Source organism: Periophthalmus magnuspinnatus, chromosome 6 (genome assembly GCF_009829125.3).
Source record: "Periophthalmus magnuspinnatus isolate fPerMag1 chromosome 6, fPerMag1.2.pri, whole genome shotgun sequence".
Lineage (NCBI taxonomy): Eukaryota > Metazoa > Chordata > Actinopteri > Gobiiformes > Gobiidae > Periophthalmus > Periophthalmus magnuspinnatus.
In genome coordinates, this window is record NC_047131.1 from 18,939,776 (window position 1) to 18,959,351 (window position 19,576).

The window sequence follows — 19,576 nt, forward strand, 5'->3', positions numbered from 1 at the left end:
AAAGCAGCTCTCATTATGTAATTTTAGACACGCTGATAATTTATTATTGTCACACAGAGTCCCAGCTGCTACGTGGAATTGAGCCAAACCAAATATATTCTTTCCCTTTTTGAAACTGCACACAGCCTTTAGAAAGTTTTGGCTGGTTGTATATAATTGTTTTTGTATATGGACAGGTCCTGCCTCATGTGAAAGCTCAGAACCTCCAGAATTCACTCATCAAATTTTTATTTTTAATATCATAAACATGTCCTAACTTTGTCCTCAGATAGAAGTAAACATGTTCAAATCAAATGTAGCTTTTACTGATTACAATTGTAATGTTAATTTAGGTCAACTTAATATCAGCAACAGTCTCTTGTGTCTGTCTGCACAGGTGACTCTAGGTTTATCTGTGTCATTGAAAAAGCCTTTTCTCTTCCAGTGCATATAGTCCACACAGTGTATTTACAGTGTATATAGCCACATGTGAAAGGAAAAAAAACACTACGTATAGGGGAAGCAGGTTTGTGTGCTGGTATTCATGGGGCTGTGACCGCTTGAAGAGTGTTGTCACGGACATAAGTTTGTCAATCAGCTGATATTCTCTCACATGGCTCATGGTGTGTATTTGGGGTATATAATATGGTGCGTGTGTGTGTGTGTGTGAACAATGCGAACCCAAAAGTAAAGTAAACAGAACTAAATCTAGTACGCACAGTCGTTGATCCACAGAGCATGTGAAAATGACCTTATTCTTAATTATAAAAACACTGGACATGATGGCCAAGTTGTTTTTGTAATTTGGTGTTTTGGTTCTCAAGATGATTAACCAATCAGAAAGCAGAATGAGCCTCACATAGTGTCTCTCATTTGCCAAATGCTGAAATCCAGTTGATTTAAACCCAAAAGGACTCTCTCTGATCTGAATTGAAACTAAACCCAAGCACGTGCAGCCAATCAATAATCAGTTATACTGTAATCAGTGACTACCCTATACTGAGAATGAGAAAAACGTGTATGTGTTCTCTAACTGCAGGTTTAGGCACTGGAAACCCAGGTTCAGTAGTATCTTTTTTAAAACTGTAAGACCGCAGGCTTCATACAGTTCCTTTAACATTCAAACTGACAACTCTAAGTACAGACTCATGTAAGGCTCATTGGGCTTTTTGATTGGATCATTATTTTGAGAACCCAAACACCAAATGAAAACATAAACAATTAGTCTCTCAAGTTCAATGTTTTTGGTTTTTAGTTTTTTCTAATTAAGTAGAAAAATGCAACATTAAAACTTAGCAATCAGTAATGAACATGTCTACATCATATCTGAGGACCAATAGGTCATATTTATGAAAATGTAAATAGAAAATCTACATATCTTGCCTTTAAAATTGTCTGTTTCTGATCTGATATACACTTCCCAATAGTAGGAGGTTAGACTATTGCAACGGCCTGCTCACTGGCCTCTCCACACAAGTCTTAAGACAGCTGCAGTACATCCAGAACGCTGCTGCTCGGGTCCTGACTAGAACCAGGAAGTACAAGCTCATAAGTCCTGTGCTCAGGTCTCTGCACTGGCTCCTGTGGCTCAGAGAAGAGGCTTTAAAGTAGCTCTGCTTGTGAACAAGTCTCTCCATGGCCTAGCACCAAAGTACATCTCCGACATGTTAGTGCCATATGAACCATCTCACACTCTGAGGACTTCAGGGATCGGCCTTCTGCTGGTGCCCAGAGTCAGGACTAAATATGGGAAATCAGCATTTCAGTTTTATGCAGCTAAAACTTGGAACATTCTAACTAAAGATGTGAGACAGGCCTCAATTTTGACCATGTTAAATCCAGGCTAAAAACAGTTCTGTTTAGCTGTGCATATGACTGAAAAGTTTTTATTCTACACTCTTCTCTTTTTAATGTTAATTTCATGATGATTATTTATGTTTTGATTTGTGTGATTTTAATGTTCTTCTTATTCTGTAAAGCACTTTGAATTACTTTGTGTACAAATTGTACTATACAAATAAACTTGCCTTGTCTTGTCTTGTATCCACATAGCATTTCCATTCTTACACGTTCTAGTGTTAGTATTCCCTACACATTTTTCTACACTACTTTATTCTCTTGTAGCCAAGGTGACAGTGGCGGTTTTGCGTTTGTCTCCTGTGATGGCTTTATATGCAATTTCTTTCTATATCCTCCCTCTACATTAAAACAACATGGATTCTGTCTGAACAAGCCTCTCCACAGAATACAAAGAACTGCAGAGTGAAGCGTTTTTGTGGCGCACTACCTTTTGGTTAAAAAGATTCGTTTTCTACCCAAATATGCAAGTCAAAGCTTTGTCTAGCAGCTTTGTCAGTCCTTTAAAGTCTCTTGAAGCAAAAGCATGCTTTTCCATACTAAGAGTTTCTTGTTTATATCTAAAGTCCTGGTTTACACAATTTGTTCCTGTGTTCATGGGTTGCAGAGTGATTAAAAATGAGGACCATTGCCATAGTAATTAACATTTTAAAACTAAATATTGTGTTATTTGAATGGTCCTCAAAATGGCACCTAAAAACTAAAATTATGATGCTGAAGATTAGAATTTGTAGATCTGGTTTAGTTCTTACCCTAGGCCAGTCCAAGTTTTCATTTCTTCAACTTCAGAAAACCGCCCTTTAAATTATGCAGTTTATAATAAAAGCAGCTATTTGAGGAACAAAAATATACAGATATGACATGCATTACAAATTTAGTTGAATGTGAACCATATGGAAGCAGCTGTCTGGGATACTCATTTTAGCCTGATCCCTTAAATCTTTTCTATTTCTCTATTGCAGCTTTATCAGCACATTTCCGAGTGTGTGAACCCTACTCCGACCACAAGGGGCGCTATCACTTCGGCTTCCACTGCCCGCGGCTCTCGGACAACAAGACGTACATGTACTGTTGCCATCACAACAACACAGCCTTTAAGTACTGCTGCAATGAGACCGAGTTCCAGATGATCATGCAGGTCAACCTCACCACCTCCTCCGACGGATACGCACACAAGTGAGTGATCTGCTAACAATGCACCCCTACGCCTCCTCTGTAAAGGTCAAAGGTCAAGCAAGCCTGTGGGTGGTAGTAAGCTCAGAAGGTATGGTGTACAATTATAGAGCCACAAGGGTTGGTGATTCAGTCCCATACTGTTGTTGTGTCTTTGGGCAAGACACTTTCCACACTCTGTCACAAGTTTCTACGGGCATTACACAGTGCATGTGTGTGTGATTGGGTGAGTGGTTCCTTTATGTTGAATAGGGTTGGAAGGATTAATCGGAATAATTGTGAGAATTGTAATTGTATTTTGATCGTTGTTAATCATTATCTGGACTATACAGACTCTAAAACACACACCAAAAGAACATATTTTAACAAGCACAGTGGTATTATTAAATCAAAAAGCATTCAGCCACCTGGGGAGTTTAATTTGGCTCTAACATATGTCATAAATCCATCTATGCTAACAAGATAAACATTTTACAAAAACTGCTCCTTGTTAGCAGTTCAGATTATGTTCTAACATATAAAAGTGACATATTGTATAAAATTGACTTTCAGGAGCTTTTAACCATGTTTTCCATTAACAGCATTAACTTAGTTAAAGTTATATTTTGATTGATTTATGCATGTTTGAATAATCCTGCATTGTCCTACTCTGAAAATGTCTGTTTTCACCTACACCCTATTTGCACCCACTTCTCTGCCCTTACTTTTGATTATTTGAAAATTTAGCTTCCTGGTCATACATGAAGAGTTCAAAAATAACTGGCCTATCTGCATTTCAGAAGGTCAATGAACCTTGTCTTGAGGTGTTTAGATCACTGTGGTGCTTTACAATAAACAAAAAGGAAATGTTGATCCAATGTACGTTATCGTTTAATACTAAATATACAATATGTCCTCTTTAAAGGGCCCATATAATGCTATTTTCTGATCTATGTTGTAATGTTTCTTCATCAAAAACATAACTGGAGTTTTGTTTGATTTCATTCACACAAACCCTGCATATTTAGGCGGATAAAAGGTAGCTGTTAACTTGAATACAACCACCACATGACATCACAAGGTGGAACAGAGCAAACGTGTGAATGAAACAAAACACAACTCCAAGTATGTTTTTGAGAAGGTAACAACTTTATAACATGGCCTAAACCTCACAAGGGTCAATTTTGCGCCGTAAAGGACCTTTAACAAAACAGAGTGGTAGAATTGTTGAGAGATGCCTCCAGATGCATGTACGGCTCTTGGCCTGGCTTTAGGACTGTGGTGTCTGTCGCTGCTCTGTGTTCTGTCAGACTCATTCAAACAACTTGTTGCCTTTTCGCTGTGAGGCCCAACTGACATGGACTCTCTACTCTACACCTCCACGTACAAGGAGAGAGGGAGAGAGAGAGATGGGAAAAGAGTGCGAAAAAGAGGTAGAAGTAGAAGGCAGATGGACAAAAAGGGAAAGGAGGGAGTGAGGGAGTGAGTGAGGAGAAACAGAGAGATTGAGAGAGAAAGAATTGGAGAGGGATGGAGAAAGGTAGAGGGAGGAAGGGGAAAAAAGGAAAGGAGAGAGAGAGGTAGAGAGAGAGAGAGACAGATATACAGATGGAGAAAAGAGAGAGCAGCAAAGAGGAGAAAGTAAAGAGAGAGGGACAGACAAAAAGAGGCAAGAGAGAATGTGAATGGAGAGATGGTGGGACATACAAACAGAGAGGAGAGAAAGAGAAAGACAAGAGAGAGACCTGGCAAGAGAGAAGGGGTAGGGAGGAAAGATTGAGGGAGAAAGAAAGAGCAAGGGTGTGAACGAGGAACAATAAGAGCAAGGGTGGAGATAAAGGTGGAGGGAGAAACACCACATTACATTGTAACTAAACTGCGGCTAAACAGGAATAGAAAGAGGGAGAGAGAGTTAGAAAGAGAGCGAAAGTGAGAGAGAGAGTGAAGAGCAGATGCTGAAGCAGTAGCAGTTGTTGTTGTGAGTGGGCGAGTCCACATGGTTTTTCTCTGAGGCAGGTGTCACATCACATATCCTCACTATGTGCTGCTTTACAAATACATCTGTTTGATTATTATTTACCATACTGGAGTCTGTCTTCCACATATACATCTGCAAATTACTAACTCTCACATATGGCTATTTACTATTTGGGGAGCAGCTAACAGCAATACTTCCACAATATCACATTTTAGTGTTACAATTGTTGGGAAAAACATCACAAATTACGATTTAAAAATTATTCACAGTGTGACCAAACAACAGTAAATTATTATTATTATTATTATTATTATTATTATTATTATTATTATTAATAGTAGTAGTAGCATTTTGTCAGTGGAGGCAGGACAACAGCGCTATCTGCAGTCCGACTTCTTCAGGACAGTATCCCAGGTGTGTGAGAGTAAAAAAGCTCCCTTGTCCCGGTTTAAAGTCCTCACTCAAATGGGATATTGTCTGCCTCCACGGGTAGAAAAACAGCACCAAAACCAGTTAAATCAGCTGACTGGTATGAAAACAAACTAAACAACTAAATTTGAATTACATGACTTGAGGAAAGTAATCCAAATTGGCTTTGCATATCGACCCAAAAAAATATCGGCAGAGCTTGGTTGCTCTGGATTCTACACAATCGGAATCGGCTTCGGCCATTCTCTAATTGACACCTCTATTCCGAATTCAGAGTTGTTAAATGAAAAGCCACAAACTCACATATTTATACATTTTGATAAATATGATCATTTTTATATTTATTTATCAAATGTTCATGTTGTAATGGTCTTGACAAGATAACCAGGTCAGTGAGCGTCAAAAGCTGCAGGGTCCCCAGCAAGACAGGGGCGACCTAAGCATGCTCTTTGTAGTCCTGCCCTCCCAGCATGCATCAGTGCTGGCCTGGTTCACTCTGCCCAAAGCGGGGGCTGTTATTTCACGTTCAGAGACAGAGAAGATTCACAGGGACATGAGACCTTCGGCTTGAAAGTTACCAAAGGCCATCGAGTGAAATGAACCGTGCAAGCTCACATCACATTGTATACATTATAGATGCCAGCACGTGTTGCCATGTAAGTACAACAATGGACACATACATTGCTAGAAGTCTTTGTAATTGTAATGGCAGTTAGTTTTTTTCTGATTTTAAGTGGCGTATTAGCACTAGCTGCGTTGGTCAATCTTGCTTCTGACACCAGCAACACCAGACACCAGCATTTCACAAACGTTTCCCATAACGTAACAACATAACAATGCAATCAATCCAAAATCCACCCAGGAAGTTGAAATTGACACCCCTAAAAATTTCAATAGACAAAATATTTTTTTAAACTAAACTGTGAAACTAAGTGAAATTTGTCACATGAACTCAACTGTCTAAATGTGATAAATAGTTTGTAAATAATCTGCGTGCATATGTAGTCGTTATATCGCATTAATGTATGACGACACTGAATGAATAAAAAATAATGTCTTATGTAATTGTAGGTAAGTGCATTTAGCAGAGTACTCTTAGGCAGCTCTGAGCCATCTGTGCAGTCTCTAAATGTTCCCAGTCTACTCTATGTAAACACGGATGGTACCTTATTTTAGCTGGCTGTCTAATAAAGCTATTTTGAACTTCCTGGAATTTGTAGTTTGACTAAAGTGAAGTTGTACTGTGTCCGTCTTAAACTATGTAAAACATGACAAAGTGTTTTAAGCTTTTAACTTTAAACAACAGGAGGAGCATAGGATTTCAAAGGCGAGAGGGATTCAAAATCTGTGTCCAAATTAACACCGAGCGTGTAAGTGCAGCAAAGTGAACAGATGGCTTTGTTTAAATATTTATTTAACATGAATTTGTCAAAGGAGATTGTGGTAAAGGTCTCTGCTCTTTAAGCAAAAGAAGGCTTAGCAGAGGAAGACTTTCATGAATGGTGGATTTATCTGTGTTGTTCTAATTAATCTAGTTCCTCATTTGTATAGTTTTTAGAGTTTTTTATTTTCAGAAAAGGCCTATGTTTTTGAATTTGCATGGATATGAATATAATTATGTTGCAAAATCATTTCAGTGGTTAGCATTAGCAAATCACAAAGACTCCAATTATTAATGTTATGTACTTTCCTCTCTACGGGGAGACTTATTATGTTAAAAAAAAACAAAAAAACTGCCAACCTTTTTGACCTGTGCAATAATGCATTTGATTCATATAGCATTTTTTAAACATTCAAAGGCGCTTCAGAGTTCATTATTCATTTACTCCATACTTAAGACTAACTGAAACAAGGTTGCCAACCTGTGCCATCGGCCCCTTCGACCACAGCCAACAACACATACACCACATTCATACTAGTCAATGCCTTACCTAAGGACACAACAGCAGTTTGAACTAGAGTCCTTGCTCCCCCACTGTGACATTTGGTATATTCCAAGAGTTGTCCCATCCAAGTTCTAAACAGGGCTGGCCTTGCTTAGCTCGTGAGGTCTGACGAGATTAGGCTTTGACAAGTGAGTATGGCCACAGCAGGTATGGCCATATGGTTACAAAGATATTCTGAAATGCCTGGGTTTCATGTATTAGGTCAGCAAACAGAAGTTCATATTTCAATTTCCTAATGTCAAAGCTCCTGGATGTTTTTAAAATGTACACTGTGAGTTGAATGTTTACTTGACATAAATCCCAAATCTAACCGCAAACTAAATATTTAAACCAAAAGCCCTTTGAAAGGCTAAATTCTTTAAAAATCAATCATCTCATGTTATTCTTAAAAAGTTGGTCAAACTCAGTTCTTTTTCAGCAGGAGAAAACAGGGACACATGGCGGCTTCCTTCTACCATTTGGTGTTTGAAGCCAGGCTTAAGTGTGTCCGGATGGCTGCTCGTGTGCACATTTGGCCATTGTTTTCCCAGATTAGCCTTGTGCGCACTAGCTCACTGTCATAACTCTGTGTGCTGTTTGTGTGTGCTAACTGTCTGTCTCCTCTGCAGTAATTACACAGCGCTGGTGGGAGTGTGGATCTACGGCTTCTTCGTCATGGTGTTGCTTGCTCTGGACTTCCTGTACTACTCGGCCATAAACTACGAGCTGTGCCGGGTGTATCTGGAGAAGTGGGGATTGGGTGGGAGATGGCTGAAGAAGGCGCGCAGTCAGTGGCATCAGTCCATACCAGAGGAGAGTGAAGTCCAGGCCCCTGTGCAGCCCATGGTCCCCGGGCACTACCAGCACAGACACAGCCTGAGGGGGGAGAGCCATAGCCCCACACTGCTGCCTCACAACACCTCCACCGCATGGTAACAACACCACACTGAGTACTGCAAAATGATACGATCATTAGAATGAACTTTATTATTTCATATTAAACAGGATTTTTTTATCATTATTAAAAAATAAATAAATCTGGAAACTGTATTGTAATTGATGCAGTTAATGCAATGCTCTTACTGTGGTATTTTAATGTTTACAAAAACTGCTTTGACATTCATTTTATGTATTTTAATTACAAACATGGGGCTATAGGGTACATTCATATTCATTTTTGGTTGCAGGGACAACAAAATATATATACTTAATAATTTTGTCATTAAATAAATAAAAAATCCTACTCCAACCAAGTATTATCACTACTACACCTACTACTACAATTCCTACCACTATTTCTACTACTACTCCTACTACTACTACAACTCTTACTACTTCTACAACAACTTTTACTACTACTGCTACTCCTACTACTTCACCGATGTAAAAATACTACTCCAACCAAGTATTATGACTACTAACTACTACTGCTACTACAACTCCTACCATAACTACTACTACTACTAGTAGTTGTTCTATTACTATTATTACTGTACTACTACTACTACTACTACTACTACTACTACTACTACTACTACTACTACTACTACTACTACTACTACTACTACTACTACTACTACTACTACTACTACTACTACTACTACTACTACTACTACTACTACTACTACTACTACTACTACTACTGATACTACTGATACTACTACTACTACTACTGATACTGCTCCTCCTGCTACAATTATTGCTACAACTCTTACCACTACTACTCTTCCTACTACTTCAACAAGAACTACAACAACTAGGCTACTTATACAACAACTACTACTTATTCTAATATTGCTACTACTCCTTCCACTACCTCTGGTCTGCTCCCCCTATTGTCATTCCAATGACTAAACAGCAGCACAAGCCTCTTTACACCTCTTTTATAGTGTAATAAATGAAATCAATACATGCTTACCTTGTTAAATTTAGAAAAGCCCATTTTCTCTGCACTAATCTTTAGTTTGGATGCCCATTATTTTGTTTTGCACTATCAGTACTTTTCCATCCGAGGGTGTTGAACTCCCCTCCCTGTCGCTTCGCTTGAGTCTTTGCGTCTAATTAAAGAGCTATCATTATTAATGAATGTGGAGAAGAATGAGGAGACCGCACTGCCCGGTCCTGTCTCTGCCATCAGGGACCACCGTCTTATATTTAACTCGCATCATCTGACGCCAAGACACAGCACAGAGGTGTCCACAGGCTTTACATAGAACATCTTGTAGTACATTTGAGTAGATCTGAGGTATAAACTACACTGCATGTAATTATGATAAAGATGACAATATCATTAACAACTTCATTCATTCATTTTTAAGACAATAGATGTATACAGTTGTCCCTCACTATATCGCTGTTCACCTTTCGCGGCCTGTCTGTTTCGCAGATTTTTTTAATGCAATTTTGCATGCTTTTTTTACAGCGTATGAACATGCATTGTGTTCTGTGTCCTGATTGGCTAAGGAACTGTAGATCATTGTCAATCAGTCTCCTCCGTGCTGTGTCTCCTGTACAGTGCAGAATGAGTTCAGCCAAATTTACATAAATGTTCGATCGCAGTGTGACTCTGAAGTGCTGTATGTTTGTAACTTTTCTCCCCAACAAAACCCACAATGTCGATGAAACGTTCTGCACCGGCAGTATTTCTAAAAGCTATCATTTTTATTTACAGTATAGGACAACGTTTATATTTTTATTTAAGATCTTTTTTTTTTTTTTTTTTTTGAAGGTTTAAACTTGAGAGTGTTTAAACAAGAGAAATGTGAGAAAATGTTAATGGCTGTCTGAGAAAAGTGTATAAAGTGTGTGGTGAGGGGATTTCGCCAATTGCGGATTATTTTTTAGAACAAAACACCCGCGATAAATTAGGGACCACTGTACTCACTACTAGCTTCAAGCCGTCTTCAGAATATGCCTTGCAACCCAGTAACATTCGCCATAAACCAGGACAAAACATCTGGAATCTGACAGTTCAGTTCAATGTTTAATTCTAACATAGAATTATATGACCTCTTTTTTAAAACTACTGTATTCTACAATGCTGTGATGAACTTATTACTACAAGTTTACATTTTAGTCTACAACCATTACTACTGCTACTTCTTATACTACACCATCTACCAGTGACATAGTTGTCTTAGTATATATAGTATTACCATTATTACATCTTTTACAACATTCAACAATACTGTCTAAAATAATAAATTGCTCATAGTGTCCAGAACATTGCTAGCAAGTTCCATTCTATCTGAAGATCTCTAAATCTCGAGTACTTCTAAGTATCTATCTCGGGTCACCCTAATTTAATCCAAGCAGTTTTGACGAATGGATCTATACAGGGGCCAAACTATAGAATACGCTGGATCGAGGAGCTAGCTGAGGGACCTCGGGCTATCCTCTCATGGAAACATTGCTCGCTAAATGTATCCATGGAGACTGCTCGTTACATAGAAGAGCACTGAGTTTGATAGGTCTAATCAATCTTTACTCCTGTCTCCTCACATCTACACATGTGAAAAGAGGTTTTGGCCAAATCCACATTGACAAAGTGAGCTGGTACCGCGGTAGCATGCTAACGTTATGGTAATACATGCGGTTGGTGAGTGATGATCGGTGCTTCTTCGACCCAGAAAATATAGTGAAAAGTAGCAGGAGATACAAGGAATTTCTGCTACATCTGTTGCTATAAAAAGCTTTGGGATAAACAGGGCATTTACAGAGAGTAGAGAGGGTCCTCCATAGTAATATATCTGACAGATTCAAGACCTAATTTCAAAGACTGTTCTGGGGCACGATTTCAGCTTGTTTTTTTTGTTTTTTTCACATACGATTTTTGCAGATTCCAAATATCGCTTGCACTTAAAATGTGTTAGGATGCTTCTTTTGCCAGCAAGTTGCCAACACAAGTATTGTTTAGCAAAAGGGTGCAATAGGGAAGACATATTAAATCTCACATATGACACTTTTTTCTGATCTAAGTTATAATGTTGTTTCCTCATCAAAAACATCAGAAACATTGCTTTTGTTTCATTCACACATGCTTAACACACAAACATGCATATTTAGACTTTAGGATTTCTTCAGCCAAACTGAAAACATTCTGTTCCACCTTGTGATGTCATGTGGTAATACAGGAAGTGCTCCACTGTGTTTTTAAATTCCGCACACCTTCACTAGAATCAATTGAATCATTTCAGCCGTGGAATTGGCCGTCTCTATTGAACTAAAGGTAAAATGTAGCTGTTAACTTGAAACTACTGCTTCACAACATCACAAGGTGGAGCAGGACATTTTGGGCTTACGATGTAGACAGACTGATAATAAAGGGTTACTCAAACATGTGTGAATAAAACAAAACACAACTCCAGGTATGTCTTTGGTGCTAACAGCATTATAACACTCATAAGAGTCAATTTTGTGTAATATTGGACCTTTAAGGAGGGTATCGCTGGCAAACAAAATGTGGTCTGGCCATCTGTAGTAATACAACATTGCATCACAAAGCATCTAAAAAGAACTAAATCCAATAAAACAGATTTCAAATGTTCAAATAACTCTACAAACTGATAAAATATGAATGGCTAGAGTAACATAGTGTTGAATTTTAAGGTGTATTCTGTCACTTTCTTTTTTACATGGAGATGTAATTGCCTTGCCTGGAATGTCCACAATATGGCATTAAAAGTATCTGTCTCCATGGAGGTAGACCCATTGGGCCAGGCTACGGGTTAAATCTGTGGAGAGGCAACCCCACTGAGATAGATATGTTTAATGCCCTACTGTGGAATCCATGGAGATAAGCAGGTGGCATACTCTCCATCACAAAAGTTGCATAGTGCACCTTTAAACTAGTCAACATTTGTGGTTTTGATGTATGATTACTAATTAGGCTGCTGCTTTGTCCAAGTCTGATTTCAAACCCATTGCCAACTTCAGCCAAAGGTGCCAAAATATGCCATTAGATTCACTCCATTATTTCAACATTTCAAGACAAAAGAAAAATGGAAAAGACTGAAATTAAAAAGTAAAACATATATTTGCGATAAACATCATGATTCCCGTTATTAGTCCAGTTCATTTTCTCTCTATCAGCAGCACATTAGGGCAGTGCAGTATCTGACGAAAGTGTGTTTTGAAAGACCCACTAATGTGCCAAGAGAAGAAGCCTAGAAAGAGTACTTTAGCTGAGCTCCTTAAAAGGCAATCGACCGCGCATTTCCTGGAAGCTCCGTGTCCATTAAGGGCTCACCAGCTCAAAACCCAAATCTCTGGGGGCTTTTAAAAAATTAGACATTGTGATCCTATCCGCTTTGTCTTGGCACCAACTTTTACATTAACTAGACAACAACAGTAAGTAGTAAAAGAAAACCCAAACTGTTAAGATAATAATCACATTCTAAAGAAGCCATACCTGATTTTTACTGACTTACTGATTTAAAGTGACTGGCAGTGGTCCAAAGTTACTCCTCACTTGATTTACGCATTAAGAGCATCCTAATGTTTCACCATGATGAGTTTATAAGCACTTTTCACAACTTTCAGAGACCCGAGTGAAGCTAAGACCAACTAGCATGCTAACCACACACCACGCAAAATTAGTATGTTATTATTTACTGAAAACATATTTAAGCTTTAGATCAACACATAAATTCCACCTCAAAGCAAACATTTGAGATTGAAGATAGTAGTGTTGTCTAGTCTGTGTTTATAAAATGCAAAATGCGGTAAATAAATAAAAAGTGGATTTGGATAGTCTAATTATCACCAAACTAGTTACTGCTGAAAAGTAGTGAGTGAAGTAACCAGTGAGTACTGCTACTTCAAAATACCATTAAGCAAGTGGAGGAAGTCTTTGTCGTATTAGCTGTTTTATTTTGAGCGACTTAGCTTTAGTCAGCATTGATAACGAATCTCTGCAAAATAAATATCCTAGATTAAAATTCTCTCTACGGAGTCAAAATTAAGTATAAATGAGATAGTGATGGTTTAAAGATAGGAAAAGATATTCGCCGATTTCCACCATCACAACTCCACAAACAGCACATCAAAGAAAGACTTGGCAACTCCAAAACTGGTTGGCACGAATTAACTGTGAAATGGTGTCCACCTACTCAAGGCTTCTACTGCCTGTGTGTTCATGCAGTGATTTGAGCTCAAGTAAAACCCCCTTGAATAAACGAACACTACAGTTTTGACATATCAACAACATCTGCCGTATATTATTTTTATTTATTTGTCTTTATGTATACAGGGAGACCCAATGAGAGCACTTAGACGCTCTTTTTTCATGGACGCCCTGTTTAAATACAGAAAAATACAAACAAAAAAGTACTACGGATCATACCTGGATGACTGAGGGATTACAACAAAACAAAAATAAGTATATAACTCCATTTAAAACATTAAAAACATGTGCAGATGCATTTTCCTGTCTCAGTTCTGGTGTGGCTAGTCTTCACACTTATATAGTCAAGTAATCTTGAAAAGAAAGAATGTTCCAGTATCAATGATTAACGAGCAAGTGAGATATTGCTGCAGCCTCTGAAGTGAAGTAGTCCCTTATAAATACATTTCATACAGTGTTGTTCTCTTCTGACAGACAGCGATAGCCAACCTACTTTTTCATCGAGAATACAGTGATGGGTTTTTAATTCATTACCTGTCATGAAACGAAGGGCTGAGTGAAATAGTGTATCTAAAGGTTTCAAAGCAGAGGCTAGAGTCTGCACGTAGATTATATCTCCATATTCCAGCACAGAAAGAAAGGTAGCTTGGGATACAATATTTGTTTCTGTGATAACATGATCATTTTGATTTTAAACTGTTACATAATTCTGAGATATCTATTTTAAAGGATAAGTTTTTGTCAAGTCCAAAGCCAAGATATTTATAGGTGATGACTCTTTCATGTACCATTTAGTGTCTAAAGATTTGTAGCTTGCACATCACTTTAACGAGTGATATTAAAACTAGTATCAAACCTAGATACTCCTTTGAAGAAGTTTTGATACTAAAAAAGTCAGACAGAAATGTACTTTTCCTGAATAGCTTTCGAACGATTTTGAGTTGTGTCAGAATGACTATAAGGCCACATAGGCTAGTATACACCCATGGACCACTATGGAACCTACCTGGACGACAAGGGAATACACAGATACAAGGCCACATGGTAATATAAAAAAGAAAGTACTATGATTTAATGTTGAAAATTACATTCTACTGTCTAAATAAAGAGTGTTTTTTATTATAACCATGGTATTTGAATTGGCAGTATCAGGTCTATTTCTTAATATCGAAATTTAGTTTGAAATTTTAGTATCGTGACAACACTACTTTTAGCGTATTTGAAGGCAATAAGGTCACGACTTTACAGTTTGTTCCAACAGATGTTATTTAGCCAGGTCAGCCATTTCCACCAGCCCCACTAGGCTCTAAGAGGTTTATAGATCTTCACTGACTTTTTTTTTAATAGGCATTTTTTTCTCTGACACTTTCTTAAGGCAAAAAACATTCAAGACAACAACTCAACAGCATCTCGAGTAGAAACAAAGTGGATCTCATTCAGAAAATCTTGATGGAAACCTGTTTTCATTAGCACATAGATGCTCTCGGCCTACCGCCTCCACAGTACTCCACTCTGTTTGACCCCACTTGACCAGCTGCATCCATTATTTTGTAGAATGTAGTATATTATGGATACTGCTCACAAGTAATCAATATTAAAGTTACTCTGTGGTAACCATGGATACCTATAGTCTGTTTAGTACCTGTTTAACCTGACTGAAACAAAAAAAAACAAACATTTCCACCAACACTACTGCAGTACTGTTCTGCATACAGTTCTGCAGTTCTAGGCCTGGTTTGGTTCCATTACTCTGTAGATTGCATACGGAACCATATTCTTCGATACTGCAAACAACAATAAATACCCATGGATACCACCAGCACTCTCACCAATCAAATTCTATATACCAGTCCACTTGGTTTGGGGTCTCCTTTACATTTCTGTCATGTCTCCAGGTTGATACCCGAATTCTGCTTTATGATCAGAATGTGTTAAATATGAATTTGCCTGTACACTGCCCATAAATTGACTTTGTTGAGCTTTTAACCATGTCATAGCATTGTTCCCTCATCAAACACACACCCGGAGTTGTGTTTAGCTTCATTTACACTTGAAAAGATGTCTGTAATCCCTCAGTTGTCCGGATATGATCCATAGTAAAAGAAAAACTCAAATCTGTCAACTGGACAAAAAATTGTAGGAGTGAGACGTTTTGCTGCTCAACCATGTCACTCTGAGAATTGAAGAAACAGCTTTGCCTAGTTGACAGATTTGAATTTTTCTTTGACTATTTTCATTCACTTGTTTCAATAATCCTGGTCCTCAGAAAATATTCATTTTTTCAGTTTTACTCGGATTGTGACGTCATACATAGAAATCCACAGTCCACAAGTCATCAGTCAGTCTGAGCATTTCTGCTACATAACCGTGTTCATTACAACTGTGTACTTATGCGTTCTGGTTATTAAGCTAAAAAAGATTTCATTCTATGGTAATTTACACAGTTGCTAGTATAAGCTAAAGTAAATGTAGATGGTGGAGCACAGGCAGATGCAATTTACCAAAGCAAAGCTACTGAAGAGCATGTTTAAAGAGAGGGTGTTATGCAAAATCAACTTTCTTGGCACTTTTTTACCATTTTATTATGTTCTCTCATCAAAAATATGCATGACGAGGTTTTAGATGTCATCCATGCATGTTTCAATAAACAACAATCCAAACAATGTATAATGTGTCTATTCATCCCATCTTGGGCACAGCGTCTCTACCTCTTCCAGTGTATTGGGTTGCTCCGTCCACAGATAATGGAGCATGACAATTGGCCCTGCCCTGTCTACTCCCTGTGACAGTGTGCTCAGCAGTAGAGGATCTGACTTGGACATATTCACACATTTCCTAGGCATTTCAGTCAGTGTGATCAAAGACTTCCTGTCTCCTGCATATTTACGTCGTCCATCTTTGAACTCCGGCTCTGGGCTTTCACTGGTAATAATAGGATGGAACATTATGAAATTATTCTGGCCCGACTGTCCATGGAGCAGCATGCCAAGACCTTGTCCAATTAAAGCAGCTCTCTCCATGTGGTGCGAGTTAATTAACATCACAGACCATACAAAGGAAGCCAGGCACAGGCAGCTGCAGGAGGGGGAAAAGGCTCACCTCTTCGGATGACTTCCAGCAACATATTTGTTTTTAGTTGATTTTAAAATTTTTAGGCATTTCAAACTGCATTGTATAGTATTTGCATGATCAGTACTACACAAGTATCACAAATATGTAAGACAGTTTTCATGGGATTAGCTAAGACGTAACAGAAAATAAGTGAGTTTTGCCCAAGAGAACTATGGTCATCTATAATATATCTATAATATATGTGTTGTTATTAAAGAGGGGGTATCAACTTTCATGTTCCTTGTTTTATGCTCTCTCTTCAAAAACATGATTGAAAAGGTTTGGTACGTCATTTATGAATGTTTGAGTAATCTTGCGATGTCTCCTGGGCACAATTCGAACTCTCCTTATGGTTAACAGTACAATCCTATCCAAACCTTAACAAACCAGCCACCATCACCCATGCCCCCACACAACAATTCTCCACAAATATACAAAAGTATGATACAAAACAATACACAACAACTTGACAAACCTGATGTGATGTGCAGTTTCTTTAGCAAAATGCATGCCGTTGTTGTTTTTTTGCAAATACAGCATTTACAGTACCATAGAAAGGTAATATGGTGATCTAAATATGTCATGTGCTAGCAATGAATGCCCCATCAAAGTGTAATACCCCCTCTTTAATGTAATATAAGCCAAAAAACACACACTAATGCGGTTCCTTTTTCTACTGTGTTTTTGGACAGAACTCTGACGCTGGTGGATCCACATAAGAGTAGCAACAAACTGTCCGTGTTTGTAGAGCTGACGATGAAACGTCACTGGACTCTCTGAAGGAGCAGCCATATTGTACCGTTCTAACGTGCCAGACTGGAGTACTGCGTTGGAGTACTACACTGAGTACTACACTGCTGTATGAGGAGCAGTGACTCTATTGATGAGCACAATGTGAGACTGTCAGAACAGTGGCAGAGGCTCAACCAATCAGAGGAGACTGGAGTGGCCTGGAGCAGACATAGACTTTTGATGGACACGTTGGGGCAGTTTGTTCAAATGTTGTTGACTGCTGTGTCGTGTCCCGTAGCATTAGACACAGTGGTGGGTATCTGTCTGGTGATATATTTATGTGAACTAGTCTGAGAAACGTAATGGTGGACTTTCAGACCATGTACAAAGTCTAGGCTGGTGCAGAGCATCTCCAGTAGTTTAGAGTGTTATGTTACTGAGTCAGGCTTACAGTAGTATCTGCAGCCATGTTAAACACTTTATAGACAGTGGGTAGGTCTCTTTTTTCAAACAATGTGTTTCTTTACATTTTCTGACCAGGACAAATCGCCATACAGTTGAAGTGCATATGACAGGTTTTCATGTTTTTCTAATTATTACTTGGTTTGGTGGGATAGCAGGTCAAAGTGGCAGTTTGTCGGAAAAAAGTGGAAAACGTACAAAAATACAGTAGCGTTAGGCCTGTCATGATAAATACTATATCAACTTATTCAATATATAACAGATGGGACAATCATTTTGGGGGTCAGTATTTATTGTGGGTACTTTTTCTTTGTACTAGTGGGGAATATTTGGTTATTATTTTGTTCTATGATGAGATTTGAGCTGTAGAAGGTTGAGTCATGAGCTTCTATGACTCATTACAGACACAAACTAACTACTTAAGCATTGCATTCTATTATTTATTTATTGTAGAATACTTTCCGGGGGATATTTCTGGTCTATGTTTTGGTTTTTACTTTATTTACTTCAGCAAAATGTGTTATGACAGGTCTAAGTAGCAATTTCCGGTAGTGGTCACCATGCTAAAATTTCAAACTTGATTTCAATACTAAAGAACAGCCTCGATACCAATTTTGATACCCAAAAGATTTTTAAAAGCTCTTTTTTAGACAAGATTGCAATTTTCAACACAGAATAATAGCATTTGTTTAGTATACCATGTGGTCTTACACTAGCTCTTATAAAACTCTAGATAAAACTGCTCAGGAAAAGTCCAATTTTATCCAATTATGTGATTTTTGTGTATCAATACTTGCTTAAATGAGTATCTATTTCCGATGCTAGCTTTAATATCAATTAGTATAAGACTTCCGATACTTTTGACCACCTTACCTTCCAGCAGCTTCAACTGTCATTTAACAAAATAGAGGCGTTGCTATTTATTTGTATTTGTCTAATCATGGCTGTTCTGTAACTTAGATGCGTTCTGGCCCTTGTTTACAGTAAGACTGCTAGGTACCAGTTATGAACTTATCTCTACGTATGTCATATCTGCTGCCCATGTCCAACCAGGAAATAAAACGATAAACATCAAGAAAAGAAAAAAAAAAAATGAAACTAGAGTTTAATCAAATCTTAATGTTAACTTTTGTGTGTGTGCGTGTGTGTTAAATGTGTCTAACTTGTCATATGCACTTTAAACTGCAGTAGCTCAATCGGTCATCAAGGTTTCTTCTCCTAGGTTTTATATTACTGAGCTAAGGGTCTTAACACTTAGTAAGTCTTTCACCTAGAAGATCAGGGATTTCTCACAGATGGCTCTTTTGCTGGTTTCCTCGCTTGACCTAAACCTTTGGCTGTGTGCCTACTGCCAACAGCCCATTTAAACTTCACAGATAATCTCCTCCATGACTCGGATGCCCTTCCCTTATTACCAGAGCTGCCTGACAGTGGCTCCATTAGCAATATGATACAAACGAACAGTAGTGCTTTATACCCCGCATTGGTCAAACATGTCGTACGCTATTAGCCATAACTGTCACAAAACGCATTTCTCTTCACTGTCAGCAATAATGTACAGTAGCCCGGAGAAGGAGAGTCAAAGTCAACGTCAGACGATACGTAAGGGTCATCTTAGAGTGGGATAAGTCACAAGTACATGCTATGATAATGGACCTATGGTAGTTAGCAAAAAACATTTATATTTCAAGAAAATACTCAAGAATATTTTCTACTAATTATTATTATCAAATAGCACTGGGGATGTGTGAGAGCCATAGTAATAAATGATTAAACCAATGAGACTTGAGTATTGCCTAATGCTGTATAAATCAAATAGTTTGTTAC

General features: G+C 38.1%; 1 protein-coding gene across 2 annotated transcripts in view; it reads left to right on the forward strand.

Moving 5' to 3' along the window:
• Positions 1–18,842, forward strand: part of shisal1b (shisa like 1b) — a 62,077-nt gene extending 43,235 nt beyond the window's left edge. Inside the window, exons 3-5 of one of the 2 annotated variants that reach the window (XM_055222349.1) lie at positions 2,799–3,012; positions 7,950–8,252; positions 17,248–18,842. In XM_055222349.1, the coding sequence (XP_055078324.1) occupies positions 2,799–3,012; positions 7,950–8,252; position 17,248 (518 nt within the window). In that variant the 3' untranslated portion in view covers positions 17,249–18,842. Of the gene's footprint in view, positions 1–2,798; positions 3,013–7,949; positions 8,257–17,247 lie in introns of those variants that run through there. The other variant, XM_033968396.2, reaches the window with a different exon arrangement.
• Positions 18,843–19,576: the final 734 nt, after the last annotated feature.